The sequence below is a fragment of the Myotis davidii genome, unplaced genomic scaffold (genome assembly GCF_000327345.1).
Source record: "Myotis davidii unplaced genomic scaffold, ASM32734v1 scaffold159, whole genome shotgun sequence".
Classification (NCBI taxonomy): domain Eukaryota; kingdom Metazoa; phylum Chordata; class Mammalia; order Chiroptera; family Vespertilionidae; genus Myotis; species Myotis davidii.
The window spans coordinates 1,051,173-1,073,515 of record NW_006291231.1 but is presented as its reverse complement, the minus strand read 5'-3'; the positions used below and the strand labels follow the sequence as shown (position 1 = coordinate 1,073,515).

General features: G+C 38.1%; 1 protein-coding gene across 1 annotated transcript in view; it reads left to right on the top strand.

Annotated features, from left to right (window-relative positions):
• SLC12A2 (solute carrier family 12 (sodium/potassium/chloride transporter), member 2) overlaps window positions 1-22,343 on the top strand; it is a 91,192-nt gene that overhangs the window by 24,023 nt on the left and 44,826 nt on the right. The window contains exons 4-10 of the mRNA XM_006764369.2: window positions 565-640; window positions 946-1,041; window positions 9,974-10,113; window positions 11,804-11,914; window positions 14,130-14,238; window positions 20,210-20,337; window positions 20,452-20,536. Of these exons, the coding sequence (XP_006764432.2) occupies window positions 565-640; window positions 946-1,041; window positions 9,974-10,113; window positions 11,804-11,914; window positions 14,130-14,238; window positions 20,210-20,337; window positions 20,452-20,536 (745 nt within the window). The remainder of the gene's footprint in view (window positions 1-564; window positions 641-945; window positions 1,042-9,973; window positions 10,114-11,803; window positions 11,915-14,129; window positions 14,239-20,209; window positions 20,338-20,451; window positions 20,537-22,343) is intronic.

Genomic DNA, 22,343 nt, shown 5'->3' with positions numbered 1-22,343 from the left:
CTGAGGCTAGGCTCCAGCTCTGAGGCCTGGTCTGCTGAAAGCAGGTATCTGGTTTTTGGGTTCTATAATCTAAACACTGTTTCAACTCCAGCTCTGAGATCCCGGCTGGCTAAAAGCAGGTTTCTGGGGTTCTGTTTAGCTTCTATATTTGTAACAATGTTTCAAACTGCAAGCTCAGAGGCCGAAAGCGGCAGGCGGGGAACGTTGGTTTCCTCTGTCACTGAAGCAAGCAAGCCTCATGTTAGTTTCAAGCTGCCTGGCTGCCGGCCACCATCTTGGCTGACAGTTAATTTGCATATCTCACTGATTAGCCAATGGGAAGGGTAGCGGTCGTACGCCAATTACCATGTTTCTCTTTTATTAGTGTAGATTAGCTCACATTTAAGTTCTCATTAAGCTCTTTTAAAAAACTGTTAAGGAAAAGGGTGGAGTAAAAGTTATATTTAAAAGGACTTTCTACGTTTTAAATGTAGGTATTCTACTTTTGGCTAGTTTAGCATTTATTGCCGTATCATACTTGATTACTTTTTTAAATCTGTGAATTGGCCTCTTTTCCTTTCCCAGGTACGTTGCATGTTAAACATTTGGGGTGTGATGCTCTTCATTAGATTGTCATGGATTGTAGGTCAAGCTGGAATAGGTAAGTGAAGTTACATACTACTTGTTTCATTTGAGAATGAATAAACAAAAGTAGCTGTGTGTGTGTCTAGGCTCTGAACTTCATAAAATACAAGCAACTGGGATCATTTTAAGCTTTGTTCTCCTTTGTATAAGATTATTGTTTTAATGTTACTTTTTTCCCTCATAATTCTCATTTGATTTCTCTAAAATGGGATAAAAATAGGTTATTATTACAAAATACCGTATAACTGGACTAAGCATTTCTAAATATGGCAGGTTAAATAAGGTGTAAGTTTTCTCAGTCCCTTTTCTTCTTCTCTAAAGGTCTGTCGGTCCTTGTAATAATGATGGCCACTGTTGTGACAACTATCACAGGATTGTCTACTTCAGCAATAGCTACTAATGGATTTGTACGAGGAGGTAAATTCAGTCTTTTTACATCAATTGTCATCAGATTACTGTTACTAAAAAAATGAGATTTAAATCTTATTTTTTTACCTTTAAAAAGCAGCATATTGGTCTATATAGACAAGAAAGTTGCTACTAAGCACTTTCAAAGTAGTATATTTATATTGACCCAACATGTATGCTTTAAGTTTTTAGGTTGTTGAATGTATTTGGTAGCAAGAATGGAGCTTCTAGCTAGGTTTCTTCTCCACGGGGCTGCCCCTTGTTTCCTCCTCTTATGCTTTAGCCCTTGGATCAATAGAGCTAAAGGATCATCTTGCATTTGGTCTGTATTGTACAAGTGTAACCTCATTCCTTCTCATTGAAGGAAACAGGCACAGTTCTTTCTCCATTATCTAACAATTTTTGTGAGTTATACGTGGATTCACAACCTCAACTCAAACTATATTCTGAGGTTCCTGAGGCCTCTTTCATTGGAGTTCACAAGATCTGTCTAGTAAGATTTTACCCTCCCCAGGAAGAGCACCCAAGAGACCAGGAGAGTGGCCATGGAACCCCTATGAACAAGAAGAAAAGAACTCCATTTTTCAAACAAAGCTCATCATCCAGCTAGAGAAAGGAAAAAGAAATATGTACCAGCTTCTGTAAAGTCATCGTAACAGATCACCTGAGAAAAAGATCAACCTGTTCCATCTGCCTCCACTATTTTTCAGATCTGTATTGGACATTATATACACACTAGAGGCCCAGTGCACGAAAATTCATGCACGTGGGGGGGCGTCCCTCAGCCCAGCCTGCACCCTCTCGCAGTCCAGGAGCCCTCAGGGGCCTAAGCAGCAGTCTGGCCTCCCTCTGTGGGAGGTGACTGGCAGGCTGATCAGGGGATAGCGCCGGCCGAAGTGGCCAGCCTCGCCCCCCAATTACCCCTCTGCTGCTGCCGCCAGTTGTCACTCCCCCGATCGCCGTCCCCTCCCTCTGTCCGCTAGCACCCACCTTGGTTGGCCTGGCACCACCTGCTTGCTAGCTCTGCCCCCCGCCGACCTGTCATTTCGCTGTTTGGTCACTTTGCATATTAGGCTTTTATTATATAGGATAATTTCTTATTTATCTGTATTCAGTTTTGGGGTTTTTTTGTGTGTGTGTGTGTGTTTTTGAGAGAGAGACCCAGATTGAGTGTTTCATTTTCCCCCATTATCTTCATATTTCTTACTTACCAGAGGATTCAAATCACTGTTGTCCTCAGGGAAGCTGGTAGCTCACATCAATATGATTATGACTATGCTGAACATGAATCACTATTTGCTGAAGTTCCATGTGTACATGAGTCTGGATTGAGTGATATTTGAGTGTAAGATGTGTATATATCCAGAGTTATCAGGTAATACTGGAAGTTGCTTTTTGGCTTATGTACTGGATGCCCCGTGTTTCATTTCTTTCTGTTACTATTGGGGAATAGAAGTGGAAGGAGAAAGGGAATGGGGTATTAGCTACTTGAGGGAATCAGAAAATCATCAAAGAATTTCTCTGTTAGCTCTTCAAATCTAGGTTGTGAGCCTTAAGGGGAATGGGACATGAAGCCACTGGCAGCATGAACCCTGGACAGTTTTCCACATGAATCCAAATTTATGGGAAGTATCGATTTTCCTGCATTATGACTAAAAACCCAATTCATCTTTCAATACTACCAAAAGTTTTCATATATATTCACAAGTATATCTCAGAGACTGTCTAGTCCTTTGTCCTGGAATACTAAGGAAGTATGAGAATGTGGAGTGTGTCCCAACAACTTATCATATGTTGCAGTTTTGCCTGCATTCCCTCAAAATGATAGAATCAACTCACTAAGGAAGAAACTACAGAGAAAAACCCATTGGATCATACAATTCAGAATTCTTCTGTTGTTTTCAGATATTCATACAAATGAGAAAGTAAATAAATTTGTTGAAATAATGAAACCAATAGAGGAAAAAAGGGAAAGGCATTAATTGAAAGAAATAACCAAGTACTTGGAAGCTATGCTAGAAGGTATTCATTTTTCACTTGCCGGTTATTGACTAGACACTTGGCTGGTCCTTTACAGAATATAAATGAGCTGCGTCATCTATATTAAATGTTCCCTGGAGATTCCTTCAATGAATATAAGCCCCTTCTGTCCTCTCTGCTTTATGCACTTGGAGAATTCTTAACAGGATTTTCTGGTTTCCTGAGAAAACCAGATTTTCCACATGGAAGTAAGTAAATATAGGCATAAAACTGATGAAATTACATTGCATCCTGAACTCATGATTCTAAATGGAAAGTATCAAGTCAGTATGACTCATATCCAGAAAGGACATATTTCTTAGCTTTATTCACCCCAGTAGTAAGGAGCACCCCCAGTGCCCATATTGTGTATTTCTATTAAAGGGAACCTTGGTTGCAGATCTGGGCAGGAAATGCACTAGAGGAGTCTAGACATCTTTCACCTCGGAAAGTAAAGAAGGTAACAAAAACTAATTTCATTTCAAAACTAATTTCATTAGCTTGAAGAAGCTAATACTGACTGAAGTTTTTTTAGTTTGAACAGTAATACTACTGCTAATAACTGATTTGGATGAAAACATCTAAAATCCGTAAGATCACAAATACAACAAGAAAATCCCATTTTTCACCTCTGAAGAATGCTATGAAATTGATAAAGATAAATGTTGAATAAAGCTTTCATAAATGAAAGTTTCTTTGTCTGAACTCAATGTAACCAAAAAATAAATGATTTTTTCGTTATATAATTTACATAAGTGAAGAAGGAAAGAGAATTAGAAGATTCCAACTTTGTAAACCCTTTACTCAGTAGTAGTACCTGTGAAATATTGTTTCCCAACAAATTGAATCTGAAATGTATCATGCCTGCAGCTCCAGGAATCATTTTGTAGAATATGCACACAGGGGAGCGAAGACTATATTAAATGACTAAAGGCCTGGCACACGAAATTTGTGCATGGGTAGGGTCCCTGGCCTGGCCTGTGATCAGTGCTGATCTTCCCTGGCAGCTGACCCCAACCCCCATAGTCACCCACCCTGGTTCCCCATCGGGCAATTGGAGCCTGCCTGCCACGGAAAGGAATTGAGAGGTTGGCCGTTCCTGCCTGCTCTCGCCGGCCCCACCCACTGCCACCAGTTGCCCTCTGTCTGTGGGGTGACCAGCATGGTGATCAGGGCCCCGCTCGCTTGCCCTCGCCTTGGCCTGGCGCAGCCCATGTCTGCCGCTACCCACCCGGTTCCCCGTTCCACCACTGGGCGATCGTAGCCTGCTGGCTAGGGGGAGGGACCGAGAGGTTGGCCAGCAGGCCCCAATCAGGCAATCGGGGCCTGCAGGCTGGGGACAACTTCTACATTGAGCGTCTGCCTCCTGATAGTGTGTGTCATAGCCTCTGGTCTTTCTGCAGTCCAGTCAATTTGCATATTATGCCTTTATAGACACACACACACACACACACACACACACACACATACACATACACACGCCCTATAGGACAATAACAGCAAATAACACACTGGCAATCTCCCTGGAACAAGAAATTTTAATTCATCAAAATTTTCCAAGGAGCAAAAAGGATAGGGAGTTATGGTTGAGAACAAACTTTAAGAGTGTGACTTTGTTTGTTGTTCTTAACAGTAAACCATTTTATATTTTAATAAGTTAGGACCAAAATGCTGGATTGGATCTCTTCAAGCTCAGCAACTGAGGGCTTAATTTGGACTGTTTCCTTATTGAAAGGTCTGCACAGAGAGTAACAGAACTAGAACTGTGCAGAGGATCAAGGTGCCAAAGGCTTCGATAGGAGAAATGGAGGGATTCTATGGGAATAATGATATGTAGAGACCCCTAACAGGATTTATTTTGGTTTACTGAGACCCATCTTAATTTTCTATGAACTTAAAGTTGCTAATAAGGGAATTAATAGGGAAATATTTAAAATTTGCTTAAAGGTTGCAGTTCTGTTTAGTAATTTCAATTTGAAGAGTTCCTTTTTAAACTTGTGTAGTTATCTTATTAATAGAACTATTGAGGTAGTACTTGATAGTTTAATTTTATTTATCTTGATTCTTATGACATTTACCTATATTTTATATTGAATAATATTTTATTCTTGTTTTGTAAGGTATGTATTTCCGTTCCTGTGAAAATATGTGAAATGTGTACTTTTCCTAATGTGCTTTTTGCCACAGGAGAGATTTAATATTACTAAATTGGTTTTATCAGCATCTTTTAGAGATTAAACAGATACCAATCTAGAAAAATGTAGGTTGATTTCCCAGACAGAAAGTGCTAGGAACCTTTCTGTTCCTTGTATCAGCAGTGAGAGTAATTTTTTAAAATATGATCTGCTTGTAAACATGTAATAATGTTCCATTATGAAACCTAGGATAAAAATAATATGGAAACATTCAGTGTTTCTGAAAAAAAAAAAAAGAGTCAAAACTTAGGAATAAAAGAGGCTTAAAGATTTCAGGCTTGATTATATTTTAGTGATGATTTTTTGGGGGGTACTGTTTAAAGTTACTGGCAGCAGATTAATTAATCATCTCCTCAGTTCTCTGTCTCCACAGAGTAAGAATAGTGTCACACCTTACCTTCATCTCTGGCACAGTCCTGCCTTAACAGACAGTGATGTTCTACAGATTACTGCAGCTGGCTGGGAACCCAGAGCTCTTTCCTGTTCTGCAAATCTTGTCAGTCTGGAGAGTTTGGATTTGACAGAATTTACTTGGGCTATGGGCAACAGGTTCTGTGATGTAGGTAGTCCTGGCCAGCAGCCACTTTCACTCAGGCCAGTATTTCCTAGACCAGGGGTGGGCAAACTTTTTGACTCGAGGGCCACAATGGTTCTTAAACTGGACCGGAGGGCCGGAACAAAAGCATGGATGGAGTGTTTGTGTGAACTAATATAAATTCAAAGTAAACATCATTACATAAAAGGGTATGGTCTTTTTTCTTTTTAGTTTTATTCATTTCAAACGGGCTGGATCCGGCCCGCGGGCCGTAGTTTGCCCACAGCTGTCCAAGACTCACAGACCAGAGTTCTCCCATCCTCAGTCTGTGATATGGACTCACTTATGAATTAGGGGACATCCACATCTTTGTGTAAATTACGGTATTTTCATTCCCTTAAATGTGTCATTAGAAGAGTAGTCTTACCTTTTTGTTATTGTTGTTAATCCTCAACTGAGGGTATTTTTCCATTGATTTTTTTAGAGAGAGTAGAAGGGAGGGGGAGAGAGAGAGATACATCATTGTGAGAGAGACACATTGATTGGTTGCCTCCCACATGCACCCTGACTAAGGCTGGGATCGAGCTTGCAACGAGGTACATGCCCTTGATCGGAATTAAACCTGTGACCCTTCAGTCCTCGGGCTTTATCCACTGAGCCAAACTGGCTAGGGCGAGCAGTCTTAGTTTTGATTACATCTAATTTATCACTTTTTATTTCTTTGTTGGATTATGCTTTTGGTGTGTTATATAAGAAATCCTGCCTTGTTAAAGGTCCCAAAGCTTTTCTTCTAGAAGTTTTATAACTTTAGGTTTTCAGTTATATCTCTCATCATTTTTTTAAAAAAATATATTTTATTGATTTTTTACAGAGAGGAAGGGAGAGAAATAGAGAGTCAGAAACATCGATGAGAGAGAAACATCGATCAGCTGCCTCCTGCACATCTCCTACTGGGGATGTGCACGCAACCCAGGTACATGCCCTTGACCGGAATCGAACCCGGGACCCTTCAGTCCTCAGGCCGACGCTCTATCCACTGAGCCAAACCAGCTTCGGCTCTCATCATTTTTAGTTAATGTTTGTATATGTACAAAATAGGAATCAAGCCCATCAAGAGTCATGTGGATATCCAGTTACTCTAGCACAATTTGTTAAAAGATTATCCCTTTTTTATTTCATTGCTTTAGCATTTTCGTAAAAAGTTAATCGACCCTAGTTATCCAAAGCCATCTATAGATTGAATGCAATTCCTATCAAAATTTCAATGACATTTTTCACAGAAATAGAAAAAAGTAACCTAAAATTAATATGAAACTATAAAAGACTCCGAATAGTCAAAGCAATCTTGAGAAGGAACAAAGCTAGGTGTTAGGAAAATTGGATATTCACACGTGAAAGAATTATAATGGACTCTTTTCTTATACCACTCATAAAAATTAGCTCAACAAATATTAAGGGCCTAAATGTAAGCCGTGAATCTGTAAAATTCCCAGAAAACACAAGGAAAAAGTTCCTCGCCATTGGTGTTGACAGTAAATTTTTTTTTTAATATGACATCAAAAGCACAAGAACAAAAAAGCATCGATGATTTCTCTCACATCGGATATTTCTGTCTTTCCCTCTCTCCCACTCTCTCTAAAGATCAATGGAAAAATATCCTCATCTGAGGATTAAAGAAAAAACAAACAACAAAAAAACACACACATACACACAAAGCAAAAATTAACAATGGCACTACATCAAACTAAAAAGCTTTGGTGCAGCAAAAAACAACAACAAAATAAAAAGACAACTAAAAAATGGGAAAAAGTAATTGCAAATCACTTATCTGATAAAGGGCTAATATCCAAAATAGATAAAGGTCTCATATAACTCAATAGCAAAAAATAACCAATCTGATTAAAAAGTGGGCAGAACACTTGAATAGACATTTTTCCAAAGAAGACAGAAAGTTAATGAAAAGATGTTCAATATGACTACTCACGAGGGGGATGCAAACTAAACCACAGTGAGTTAGAGTGGCAATTATAAAGAAGACTAGATAATAAAAGCTGGTGAAGATGTGGGGAAACGGAACCCTTGTACATTTTTAGGAATGTAAATTGGTACAGCCACAATGGAAAACAGTATGGAGGTACTCAAAAAATAGAACCACCATATGATCCATCAATCCCACTTCTGGGTATTTATTAGAAGGAAATGAAATTATTATTTGGTAGAGATGTTTGCACCTATATTCATTGCAGCATTATTCATACTAGGCAAGACATGGAAACAACCTAAGTGTTCACTGATGGATGGATGAAGAAAATGTGATGTATGTATACTCACACGCACTCACTTGAGAACTATTATTCAGCCACGAAAAAGAAGATTTTTGCCATTTGCAATAGCATTGATGAAACTGGAGGGTATTATGCTAAGTGAAATAAGTCAGAGAAAGACAAATACTGTATAATCTAACTTATATGTATATGGTGTCCCAAAATTCACGCAAGATTTGAATTTGCGTGAGCATTGACAGCAACAACAACAAAAATAAAAGCCTAATTTTACTTGGTTTATTGAATCAGATTCTAATATATGTTGCCCTTTGATTTCAATCCCTTCAATTTGATAAGCATTACCAAGTACCAATTATGGCCCAGGAGCAGGGACAATGAAGACCACGGTTTTGCATATATGCCAGCAAAACCATGGAGGCCATTTACCCGATGTGCTATTCCATACATAACCCTATACTGTATACTTTATGAATCAATAAAAATTTTACAATTTTAATTATAAACCTGTGTTTTCTATCAAAATTACTTGCGTGAATTTTGGGACACCCTATAGAATCCAAAAAAGTTGAACTCACAGAAACAGAGTAGGAAAGTGTGCTACGGGGTGAGAGAAATGATAAGATGTTGGTCAAAGTGCGCAGATTTCCGTTTATCAGAAGATAAATTCTGGGAATCTAATAGAAAGCATAGAGACTATAGTAAAAAATACTGTTGTATACTTGATAGTTGTTAAGAGTAAATCTTGAATATTCTTTTAACAATAATAAAAAATGGTAATTATGTGAAGTGAAGAATATGTTAACTAACCTTATTTTGGCAAATATTTTGTAATGTATATGCATATCAAATAATCACACTGTACATCTTAAACAATGTTAGATGTCAATTATATATTAATAAAGCTGGGGGAGTTTAATTGACCCTACATGCGTGATTTTATTTCTGGAATCTATGCTGGTCCATTATCTATAGATATATCCTCAATCCAGTATCATGCTATCTTGGTGTACTGTAGCTTTATAGTAATTCTTGAGACTAGATTGTGTGAGTCTTCCAACTGTGTGTTATTTTTCCAAAATTGTTTTGGCTGTTCTACCTTTTCATTAAAAATTTTAGAATTACCTTGCCAATTTCTGTGAAATATCCTGGTGGGATTGTGATGGGAATTGTGTTGAATCTAGAGATCAATTTGGAGAGAATAAACATCTTAACTATGTCTTCCACTCCATAATCGTGGTGTACCTATTTAGTTCTTCTTTGGGTTTAAGTTGTTCAGAACACAGACCTTGCAAATATTTTTTAGATTTAGACTTAAGTATTTCCAGTCTTTGAGTACTGTTGTAAATAGGTTACTTTTTAAAACTTCAGTTTCTAATTGTTCATTGCTAGTACGTGGGAAAATGGTGGATTTTTATATATTTATCTTGTAACATGTCTGTATAAGCCTTCTTCAGAGAAACAGAACCGTGTGTGTGTGTGTGTGTGTGTGTGTAGATTTATTTGAAGGAAGTAATTCCCATTATTATAGAGTCTGGGAAGTCCAAAACCTGCAGTGGGTTTGCTGTCTGTAGGCCCAGAGAAGAGCTGATGATGTAGTTCCAAGTCTGAAGATTATCTGCTGCAGATTTCCTTCTTCCTTGGGGAAGGTCTGTCTTTGTTCTATTCAGGCCTTCAGCTGATTATAGAGGAGGACAATTTTTTTCATCTTTATTGTTGAAAGTATTACAGATGTCCTCTTTGCCCCCCTCCCCCCCCATTGATTTATTCTAGCTGCACTCACACACACACACACACACACACCCCTCCCCCCCCCCCCCCCCCCCCCCCCGGGAGAGCGACCCCCCTCACTGGAGGAGGACATTTAAAATACTAACTTTAGTACTATTCTTTTTTTCCCTTTTCTTTAGGAGGAGCATATTATTTAATATCTAGAAGTCTAGGGCCAGAATTTGGTGGTGCAATTGGCCTGATATTTGCTTTTGCCAATGCTGTTGCAGTTGCTATGTATGTGGTTGGATTTGCAGAAACTGTGGTGGAGTTACTTAAGGTAATTCACCTTTCTTCTAGTCATTTGTTTCCCAAATCTTTATTGAGGGCCTATATGCCACTCCCCATGTTAGATGCTAGGAAAGCAGTGATGAACACAAAACTCATCCTTCAAGAAGTTCAGTGTGTGAGGTACACAAAGGAAAATCATTATAGAATGTCAGAAATGGGACCTTGGCAACACAAAGGAGGATCACTTTACTTACCATCCAGAAATGGGGGTCGCAGAGGAGTGTCAAGGAAGGGAGTCTAGGCTTCAGCATGCAGATAGGAGAGTGGGGATGTGGAATGGGGGGAACAGTGAAGAAAAGGAAACAGACCTAGAAGGGTGGAGTATGGTGGGTTAAAAAACCCCCACTATATTTCTGTATGATGAGTACAAAGTGGCAAGAGTTTTAAGACTAGAGAAAGGAAAAAGTATCAAGTCAGAAAGGGTCTTGTTTGCTATTAAAATAGATCTTATCTAGATTGGACTGGGGGAGAGGGGGGATCATGACATGATCAGATTATCATGACGTGACCTAAATAAATATCTGATCACGGAGTAGAGATTGGATTGAGTGATCACAATGGGAGATTGAGACCATTTAAAAGGTTGTTGTAGTTATCCTGGGAGAGGAGGTGTGGCTTATATTAAAACAATGATGAGTGGGGCTGGGGAGGTGTAGGTGAATTTGACAGATTTAAAAAATGTTGAATAAGTGAATTGATGATTAATGGGATGAAGGAGACTAAAGAGAAAGAAGGATTTCCAGTTTATACACAAATTTCTGAGTTGGGGATTTAGACAGAATGTAAAACCATTCACGTGAGATAGAGAACATAGGACAATTTAATTTTCGGGTCTAATTTGAGGAACCAGAGGTGTATCTAAGTAAAGCTGGCCAGAAAGTAGTTGATATACTGCTCTGAAATTTACAAGAGAACTTGTTTGGAAAGAGTCATTAGGATGTGTTGAGTTAAAGCAGAAGAGAAATAGGATTTAATATTGTTAAATGATAGGAACCTCAGCTGACACAGTTGTTCATGTCAGGGCTATTGTAACTCTTTTTCTGCAGTAGTATGTGGTACATTAGGATATGTAAAATCTGAAAACACTGACATTTACATTGGCATTGCCCTCATTCATGTAGGCTAAATGGATGAATGAAAGGTAGGGCTGTAAGCAAGCAAGCAAGCAATATAATCAATAAGAGTTCATGTTCTTTCATTGTTTAATTTAGTATATGTTTCTAATTTCATTGATACTCAATCACAAATACTTTTTTGCTTATAGAATAGGAACAGTGTTTTGGATTACCGCATGAAAGTATATTCACCTCCTTTTATGCAAACTAAAAGATATTTAAAGCTTGACTTCACTAATAAAAACGAATGCAAAATATTTCTGCTATGTACCTTAAGAACATTCTATTAAAACTAGTTATATGATTTTTTATTGTCAGCAATTCCCTTTTTGATATACATCTGATTAAATATAGCATTATTAATTTAATCATATTCTTGATGTCATATACTTGAATGACACATCAATAGTAAATATTCGTTTTTCATTGGTCTTCCTATTCATTTGTTAAATAGGCATTTATTCACCTACATGTAAGGCACTGTGGTATCTCTAAAATGTTTCAAAAGAAATAAAGACTATCTAAAAGAACTAATATTGCTTATTTATAATTTTCTTTTTCTAGGAGCATTCTATTCTTATGATAGATGAAATTAATGATATCCGAATTATCGGAGCCATTACTGTGGTGATCCTTTTAGGTATCTCAGTAGCTGGAATGGAGTGGGAAGCAAAAGTAAGTAATGATATCACTGGAATATCGGTAAATATTTAATATATGAACTTTAAAAGCTTTTATTTTAAGAATGCATTAAACTGTGGTAACATTTTTAGATTTTAAAAGTTCCTAAGTGGCCTTTTTCAGGGAAATTTATGTATAGGGTTATTTTCTAATTGACAAGACAGGGGATATTTGAAGATAGCCATCAGTTCAGGATCTAGTTAAACACAGTATTTTAAAAATATTTTACTTCCTACCTCTCCTCCAGCCCCTACTGTATGACTTAAATTAAACTGCAGGCTTTATAATTTATTTAAAAGTTCAATTTAAAAAATAAACATAGGGGCAGTAAACTTCAAGTTAGTGCCATTAGGGATTAGAGAAGATAATCTTCCTTGCTTTTGAAATCTCAGAAATCATGACTACCCAAACAGGTACCATTGTTTTTGGGGTTGGGGGAACTGCTGAATTCACGTGTTAATATATGGGCAAAGCACCCAAATACATATATTTCTGTATCTTTGAGGGACTATGCCATAGTACAGCTCTTGTTTCCTGAATAATGCATATCTACAAAGATACTACTGAGCATCTCAAAGTCACTTCAGGTTCGTGTTTATAGATTGTATAAAATCACATATTTGTATTGTATATGAGCTATGATAATATTTATCAGATCAAGAATTAGCAAAGTCTGAAAGAATAATTTTTCCCTGGTAGGTAAGTCATTAGTATAAAATTAAATCATTTACTTATACATTTAACAAATTGACTTTACTGAAAAGAATTTCATACAACAATTTAAGTGGTCCTTATTCCCACAGATGGCTCAGTTTTTCATGAGCATCTGCCCAGTGTTATAGGGAGGTTAAGAGTGGAGAAGAAGAGGTGGGGTGGGCAAAATGGGTGAAAGGGGTCAAAGGTACAGACTTGCAGTGAAAAATTAGTAAGTCATGGATGTAATGTTCAGCCATGGTGACAATCCTATCTAATAAAGAGGGAATATCCTGATTGACCCTCATGCTATGGCAAAAATGGCAGTGACTATAGCCCAAAAGGAGGGAATATGCTAATTGACTGTCATGCCCTCAAAGATGGCAGTGCCCACAGCCAATAAGGAGGGAATATGCTAATTGACTGGCACGCACTCAAAGATGGTGGCACCCAGTCCCCTCAGCCCTCCGGCTTTGCTGCTTGCCTGCCTCCAGAGTCCCCCAGACCCCTCAGCTCCCCAGCCGCCCAGGGCTGGCCCAAGGCACAGGCAAGCCTTTGATGGCGGCTGCCCAGCTGCCCAGCTGCCCAGGGCTGCCTAAGGCTCAAGTAACCAGGGCTGGCGGAGGCTTGCACTGCTGGTAGCAGCAGCAGCAGAAGTGTGATGGGGGCATCGCCTTCCCCTGATCACCGGGTTGCCTCCCACGCCTGAAGGCTCCTGGACTGTGAGGGGGCAGGCCAGGCTGAGGGAATCCCCCCTAAAGTGCATGAATTTTCATGCACTGGGCCTCTAGTAGTTAATAATACTCTATTGTATACTTGACAGTTGTTAAAAAGAGTGTATCTTAAGAGTTCTCATCACTGAAAAAAAATGTATAACTATAAATGTATAAATAAAAAAATGTATAGTGATGGATAGAACTTCTTATAATGATCATTTTGCAATATATAGAAATATCAGATCATTATGTTATATACCTGAAACTAATATATTGTTATATATCTCTTATATCCAATAAAACAAAACAAAAAAAGTGGAAGAGGAGAGATGGTAGTTCGCATGGATTATTCCTTTCTTCCAGTCCCACTGCTACTTGAATTCCCCTCCTGGGTGTTGTCTTCTTTTTATACTTTTCCTTATTTTCATATCACTGTCACACATTCAACATTGTGTTTGGACTTGGTATAAAACTTGGGTTTTTAGCAAATATGTTGTACTGTATGGTGGAGGGGACAGGAAAGAATGATGCACAGAATGAAAAGCCTATGGTGTTTTGGAATTTATAGTGTCTTATGATTTGTGGGAAGGCATGTGCATCATTAATAAATTTCAAAATATATGGCATCATTCTACTTCTGCCATCATTTTTTTTATGGGGTGCCTACCCTGTGCTTAGCATTGTTTGATGCTCTGAGGAAACAAGACAGAAATCCTTTCCCCCATGGAAGTTGTATTCTAATGGAACTGAATGTACAACATAAGAGATTTGATTTTTATTTTTAATGTTTAAAATTTCAGGCTCAGATTGTTCTTTTGGTGATTCTCCTACTTGCTATTGCTGATTTCGTCATAGGAACATTTATCCCATTGGAGAGCAAGAAACCCAAAGGTTTCTTTGGTTATAAATGTAAGTAAAAAAGCTAGAATAATTTTAAAGGTGTATATTATACCATTCTATTAGTAAATTTAGTACATTTTAGATATTTTGTAATGTAAGTAAGTTTGGTATAATAATTCACTAATTGGCAATTCAATTTAGTTTTGTATACTTAAGATGGTTACAATTGGAGTTAAAAAATCATTTTTATTTGTATCTTTCCTTTTCATTATTAGCAACAAAAGGTAATAGAATGTAAAAAAAAAATCAGTGCTACTGAAAAAAGCTGCTTTAGTTCTCACCAATTTTGGGAATTTGTAAGTGAAAGGTAACTTGTTCTGATGTTGACTTTTTCATTATTTTAGTTGTATTTTAGCACAACAGTCTAAAAGTGTCTGAGACTGAAAGTAACTAGAAATTCAGTTTCTGTGTAATTTCAGTTTTTAAGTTTTTCTACAATTTGCAGTATTATTGTTTTTAAATATATTTTTATTGATTTTAGAGAGGAAGAGAAAGGGGGAGAGAGAGATAGAAACATCAATGATGAGAATCATTGATCAGCTGCCTCCTGTATGCCCCACACTGGGGATTGAGCCTGCAATCTGGGCATGTGCACTGACCAGGAATCAAACTGTGACCTCCTGGTTCCTAGGTCAATGCTCAACCACTGAGCCACACTGTCTGGGCTGCATTATTAAATGTGTGAGAATTTCCCAGTTTTTGTCTTCTATAACCCTTTTCATTCCACATCTAATTGTCACTAATGGTGAAATTTAATTGTTATTTTTTCCTAAAGGGTCTATCTGTATCTCCCAGCCCCCACCCTTACTCCCTACCCCAGTCCTTATCTTCTCCCCACTTAAATGAGCAATTCTGAACCTATCTACACAAAATAAAATGAAAGTGGGAAAGAATAGTTGCAGTAGCATCAGAGAAGCTTATTACTTTGGGTTACAAACCTGTCTGTTTTCAGTTGACAAAGCACTAGGCAGTGGTTCTCAACCTGTGGGTCGCGACCCCTTTGGCGGTCGAACGACCCTTTCACAGGGGTCGCCAAGACCATCCTGCGTATCAGATATTTACATTACGATTCATAACAGTAGCAACATTACAGTTATGAAGTAGCAACGAAAATAATTTTATGGTTGGGTCACAACATGAGGAACTGTATTTAAAGGGCCAGAAGGTTGAGAACCACTGCCTAGAGGAAAAGGCCAGGCTCTCCTGCATCTTATTGCTGACTGGTAACAACATATAGTCCTTGGATCATATGTGAATAAAACTGGTTTAGTCTATATCAGACTCTGGCTTAATTGGATGGGCATTTTTCTGATATGAATTGTTTCAAGGACCTTGCCCATTATTTGTGCCTACTGGTCCTGGGTTGATAGTGTGATTTTTGTCTGACTACTTGTGCTCTTGCCACCTTCTAAACTGGGCATTAAATTCCTGATTTCCTGGATTGGGGGAAGAGGTGTCTACTAAGCATTCCAGGAGTAAAAGTTTGCAACATTAGTTAGGTAGGTAACTTTCATTACTTTATGCTCTCATAAATTATCTAATTATGAATGATTTTTACATGTTTTATTATATTATTATGTATGTTTCTGAACATTAGTTTTTGTCACTTTTTTTCTAAAGGAAATACTAAGAGTTATAGTGAATGATTACTTAAAATATTCCTAATAATTAATATATTTCTGTTTATGACTTTAATTAATTTAAGTATATTTTCTAGGCCACATTTTTCATTTCCTTATTTTCAGAAATTTGGCCACTTATAGAAATATCACACAGTTAGCTAGAATAATAATTATATTATGTTTAAATAGCACATCTGGGCCTATTTCAGTCTGAGATAAATAAATCTAAATATACTTTGGAATGTGACTTTTCTTTTTGTGGTGGTTGATACCTCTTGGTTTTCCTCTTGTTATACTAAGGCAGTGTTGGCAGTAAACAGGTTATATTGATAAACTTGTCAGTTCAAATGACTACCTAGTAGGGGGATTCATTTTTCCTCTTTTTCTTTCTGAAACGAGAAGTCTCTCTCCAGTGCCTCTGCTCTATTCTGGATCCTATTTTACTTTCTCAAAGGCATTTATCCTTTTACTAGAGGCCTGGTGCACAAAATTCATGCATGGTGTGGGGGGAGTGGAAAGGGTCCCTCAGCCCAGCCTGCACTCTCTCCAATCTGGGACCCCTCAGGGGATGTCCGATTGCCGGTTTAGGCCTGATCCCACTAAACTGGCAGTAGGACATCCCTCTCGCAATCCGGGACCGCTGGCCCCTAACCATTCACCTGCCTGCTGGCCTGATCACCCCTAACTGCTCTCCCTGCCAGCCTGACTGCCCCTATCCACCTCTGCCTTGCCCCCCACCACCATGGCTTTGTCCGGAAGGAAGGCAGGACGACTGGAAGATGTCCGGTCGACATGGTCTAATTAGGATATTACCCTTTTATTAGTATAGATAATTGACTCTCACTTCCTTGTTTCAAAACTCTCACCTCTATAATGCTTATGAACTTGATCTAGTAATTCTCATCCTTGAAATGCTATCTCGTCTTTTATTCTCCTCTAGTTACCACCTCATTTTCCAGTTCCCTTTCATAGACAAACTTCTCACTTATGTATTATTCCAGAATAATGTCAAACTTACAGAGAACTTGGAAAATTGATACAATGAATTCCTTATATCCTTCATCTAGATTCACTAATGATGAATGGTTTTATATTGTCTCTGCCACATTTGTTTTATTACTTCATATGTATCTGTTCATTACTACTATGATGGCTAAAACTTTTAAGAGAAGTTGCAGAAATCATGACTTACCTCTAAACATTGTACGTAAGCATGTATCTTCTAAGGAAAAGGACAATTCAAGAAGTTTAACTTTGGCACAATGCTAATATCTAATATATGGGTTGTATACAAAATTTTCCAATTGTTTCTATAAAAATCTTTATAGTAGCTCCCCCCGCCCCTTTTCTTTTACTGTTCCAGGATCCACTTCTCTAAAAAAAAAATTTTTTTTTTGCTAATCCTCACCCAAGGTTATCTTTTCCATTGATTTTCAGAGAGGGAGGGAGGGAAGGGGAAGAAAAGGGAGGAAAGGAGGTGGAGAGAGAGAAGCATGGACATGAGAGAGACACATTGATTGGTTGTCTCCCACATGTGTCCCTACCCAGGCTGGGATGGAACCTGCAAACCAAGTATTTGCCCTTGACCAGAAATCAAACCTGAGACCCTTCAGTGCATGGTCCAACACTCTTACCACTGAGCAACACCAGCTCGGACCAGGAGCCAGTGAATGGTTATGTATTGCATTGAGTTGTCATGTCTCTTTTTTTTTAAAATGGTTCTTTACATAATCTTCAGTCTCCTTGAACCTGAAACAGCTCCTTAGCCTTTGTTTTTCGTGATAGTGACATTTCTCAAGAATATAGGCCATTTGTTTTGTAGAACTCACTCCAGTGGATTCATCTGATTTATTTTCATAGATTCAGGTTATTTGTTTTTGCCAGGAAAATAGCATGAACGATATGTAATGCATCACATTAGGAGACACATCTTTTTTTCCCTGTCAGTGATGGTTTTAACTTTGGTGACTTAGTCAAAGTGGTATCTGAGAGGTTTCTTTATTGTGAGATTGCCATTTTCTTCTTTGTAATCCTATATAATAAAGAACTAATATGCAAATGGTCGTAATGCCCTTAAGCCATAACGGCTCAGACACTCAACACTGGGGAGAGAGGATTGGGGATCACCCAGGCACAAATGAGCTCGCGAGAGAGGAATGAGAACCAACCAGGCTGTGGCCTGGGAGAGGGACAGGCACCTGCCACGTGGTCCCGGGCATCTGCGGCTGTGGCCCAGGTGAAGCCACCTACTCACAGTCCCCTGTGGCTGCAGCCAGCCCAGGAGAAACTGGCCTGGGTCCTGGATGCCTGCGACTGGCCTGAGGAGGGAATCCTGGGTCCTGGGTGTGGGTGATCAGGCCAGCAGGGGAGCAGTTAGGGACGATCAGGCAGGCAGGCGAGCATTAGGAGCCAGCAGTCCTGGATTGTGAGAGACAGTCAGATATCCCCTGAGGGGTCCTGGATTGGAGCGAGTGCAGGACGGGCTGAGGGACAGTGCTCCTCTCCTCCCCCACCCCCCCATGCACAAATTTTGTGCAGCAGGCCTCTAGTTAAGTAATAATATGTTGTAGGATACTTGGAGACTGCATAGCCTACTTCCCATCAGACTTTTACCAAATGTTTTTATTTCCTTCATTAAATCCTTATCTGATTTCCGTCTGTCAAGGTGACAACCACATGGTACTAGATCCAGTGTGCAGTATTTTAGTCCTCTGCTTCCCAGCAGCATTACACTTAGTTGTCTCATTCTCCTTGAAATACTTTTCTTGTTTTGATGTCACATTGTCACTCTCTATTACTCCTTTTACCCCCTTCTCTTCCTACTCTCTAAATGTCAATTGCACAGGTTTGGTCCTGGGCCTTCTAATTGTATTCTTTCCTTTGGTGAGGTCTATTCTCATGGCTCCAAATGCTATTAAGAGACTGACATGTTTTTATTCCTGGATTTCTCTTTTTAAATTCTGGGTATACATAACTACTTAGATGATGTCTCTCCTACACAATCCTTTTCAGACTTTAACATTTGAGTACAGTATGTGGAAAAAGCCTGGATCTCAATGTTCCCTACCTGCCCCTTTACTTCCTAATCTTCCTCTATATTATTCTCCCCTCATAGATTGAACCATTGGAGTAAACTCCTAGTGGGTCTTCCTGCTTCAGATGTTGATGCCATTGGTCCATTATCCACACAGCATCCACACAAGCCTTAGTAACATCATATCATTTGCATGTTTCTTAGCCTACCTTAGCTTTTCATTATATTTAGGATAAAATAAAATTTTGCATAGTCTCACCCCCACTGATTTTACCAACCTAATTTTATTCTCCATGTTACTATGATAAGAGCTTTACATTCTTTTAATTCCTCAAAGAGCTAAGCCTTTTTCCTACCTTTGGGCCTTTATAAATGTCATTTCTTATTGCTGGTGTAATATTTTCCCTAATCATCACCTGGCTGATTCTTGCTCAGTAAAGTATCTTTTTAAGTATTGTTTCCATAGTTACATCCTTTAGCCTTCTGTAACCACACTGAATTAGGTTCTCTCATTCTTTATCACAGCATCCTGTTTCCATCAGTCTACTTACTGCTATTTGTAATGACTTGCTTCTTTACTGACTGTGTAGCTCCCAATTGGGATTCTTAAGTTCCATAAAGGTGGGAACAATGTCTAGTTTTTTGCTATTCTATTTCTTGATATAACTAGATGGCTCCAGTAAGGGCTTGACACAGTGATGCTCAAGGATGGGTGAAGGGATGAATAAATGACTGTTAATTGGTTTAGTGTCAGGACCTATCAGAATAGATGGAAACAGTAGGATTAGTTGAAGCTTTCATTATTGTTGAAATGGAAAGGACCTTTACCTAATTTGCTTACGCTAAAATTATTTGGAAGACACAAAAATAGCCTCAAAAATCAAACAAGTTATCACTACAAAATAGAGAAAACTGTACAGATAGTATTTATGTTGAATGTTAAAAAAAAAAAAAGGTTCCAGATTAGTATGATGTTACTTTGTTTTCCTACCTCCTTTCTTATTTCTTTGACCTCTGAGATTGAGGGATTTATCCACGCTTTGATTTACATTTGGACCAGCGTTAATAATCAAGTTAGAGGTGCTCAAAACTTGATTATGAAGGTACACAAAATAGTAGGAAATGTCCCAGGTCAAATCATCATTTTGGTATATACTGTTCCCTCATATAAGAAAAGAATTAGGTGTGAATTAAGAAATATTCAAGAGTTTATCAGTTACTTGAACTGAAGAAATGTCAGGGTTCATGCATACCACTTACTCCTGACCTAATTATTACGGTCTAATCTACCTATTAATTACAAAAAATGTTTTGTTCTCTACAGCTGAAATATTTAATGAGAACTTTGGACCAGATTTTCGAGAGGAAGAGACTTTTTTTTCTGTCTTTGCTATCTTTTTTCCTGCTGCAACTGGTATTCTGGCTGGAGCAAATATCTCCGGTGATCTTGCAGTAAGTACTGTATTGATTTATATTAGAAAGCACTATATTGATTATATATTAAAAATGGTATACATGTATTTATTTTTAAAGGTATACTTAAAAAAAAATCTTCTTGTCTTCTAGGATCCTCAGTCAGCCATACCCAAAGGAACACTCTTAGCCATTTTAATCACTACGGTGGTTTACATAGGAATTGCAGTATCTGTAGGTAAATAGCTTTACATTTCTTTATGTCTCAGAAATTTTAGTTATTTTTCAATTCAGAAATATTTCAGTCAAAAGACATGGTGTTGCATATTTTAATTAAAATTAGTTTTAAGTAGTGATTTTATCTAGACATTATCTAAACCACCAAATGTTCCTCCTCCAGAATTTAATTATATTGTTAGAAAATATATAAAATCTTATCTGCAAACTCTTAAATTTCAGAAATAAATTTATATAAAATATCATTTATATGTAAAAGTAAATGCATTTAACTTTGATCTTTACACATTCTTGAATATTTTTGTTTATGGTGGTTATTTAATATTTTCTCATAATCTTATTATATGAAGATTGTTTCAAGGCCATTAAGTGTGGTGCCTAGCATTTTTTTTACCATAAAAACTGATTTTGATGAACAGTACATAGTACATTGAATTAAAAACTTACTAATGTCTTAGTAAACTGAATTAAAATGGTATTTAACCATTTTATTACATTTATGGACTCATAGCATTTTAGAACTTGAAAGGACTTAAGTGGTCAACCAATCTCTAAAATCACTTATAGATGATGGAATTGGAGCTTAGAGATTTCACTACCAAGGATAACTGGTGCTTGCTTTATAGAATTGCTTTCATAGTAAAGTGGGTTTTGGTTTGTTTGTGTTTTTTTTTAAATAAAGTCTTTAAAGGCTATTTATAATAGTAGGTTCTTTAAGTTAGAAAAAAAATAACTTAATTTACATATAATTTACATGCAGTGATTAGAGGAATTGTCTCAAGTTTACTACACTTTCATTAAAGTATATACCCAGGAAACATTCTTAAGATGTAAGCATTGCTTTTAATGTATAAACTCTAATTCAAATTTTATTGTTAAATGTTTCAAGCATATTGCAAAATTATATCTTATTTTAATACCATTTTAAGGAATCACAAACTCTAAATTCATAAACTATAGAATAAGGTTTCCATAGTATTTCAATAAGAAAATTTTATTTTTACTGTACATTCCATCATTTTTGGGAAGTCCTGACAGAACTGTTTTTATAAACTCTTCTGCTAATTTTCACAAATGTAATCCTTTATCTAATAAAAGAGAAACATGTAATTGGCGTACAACCGCTACCCTTCCCATTGGCTAATCAGCGAGATATGCAAATTAACTGTTAGCCAAGATGGCGGCTGGCAGCCAGGCAGCTTGAAACTAACATGAGGCTTGCTTCCTTCAGTGACGGAGGAAACCAACGTTCCCCGCCTGCCGCTGCAGGCCTTTGAGCCTGCAGCTTGTACATTGTAACAAATATAGAAGCTAAAAAAAACCCCAGAAACCAGATTTAGTCCCGGCTTCAACCAGCATGATTGCAACATTGTAAACAAAGGCCAGAAACCTACTTTCAGCAGCGAAGGCCTAAGAGCTGGAGCCAAGCCTCAAAGCTAAAGCTGGCCCAGAATAAAAAAAGAAAGAAAAGAAAAAAGAAAAAAAATGGGAGCTTCAGTCACCTGACAGCCTGAAAACAGCCCTCAGCCCCTCACCCAAACTGGCCAGGCACCCCAGTGGGGACCCCCACCCTGAAGGGGGTGTGACCAGCTGCAAACAGCCATTATCCCCTCACCCAGGCTGGCCAGGCACCCAAGCAGGACCCCCACCCTGATCCAGTACACCCTTCAGGGCAAACCAGCCGGCCCCCACCCGTGCACCAGGCCTCTATGCTATGTAGTAAAAGGATAATATGCCTCCCAGCACTTGGATCAGTGGAGCCGTGAGGCCTCCCGGCACTGGGATCAGCGTGACAGGGGGAAGTGCGC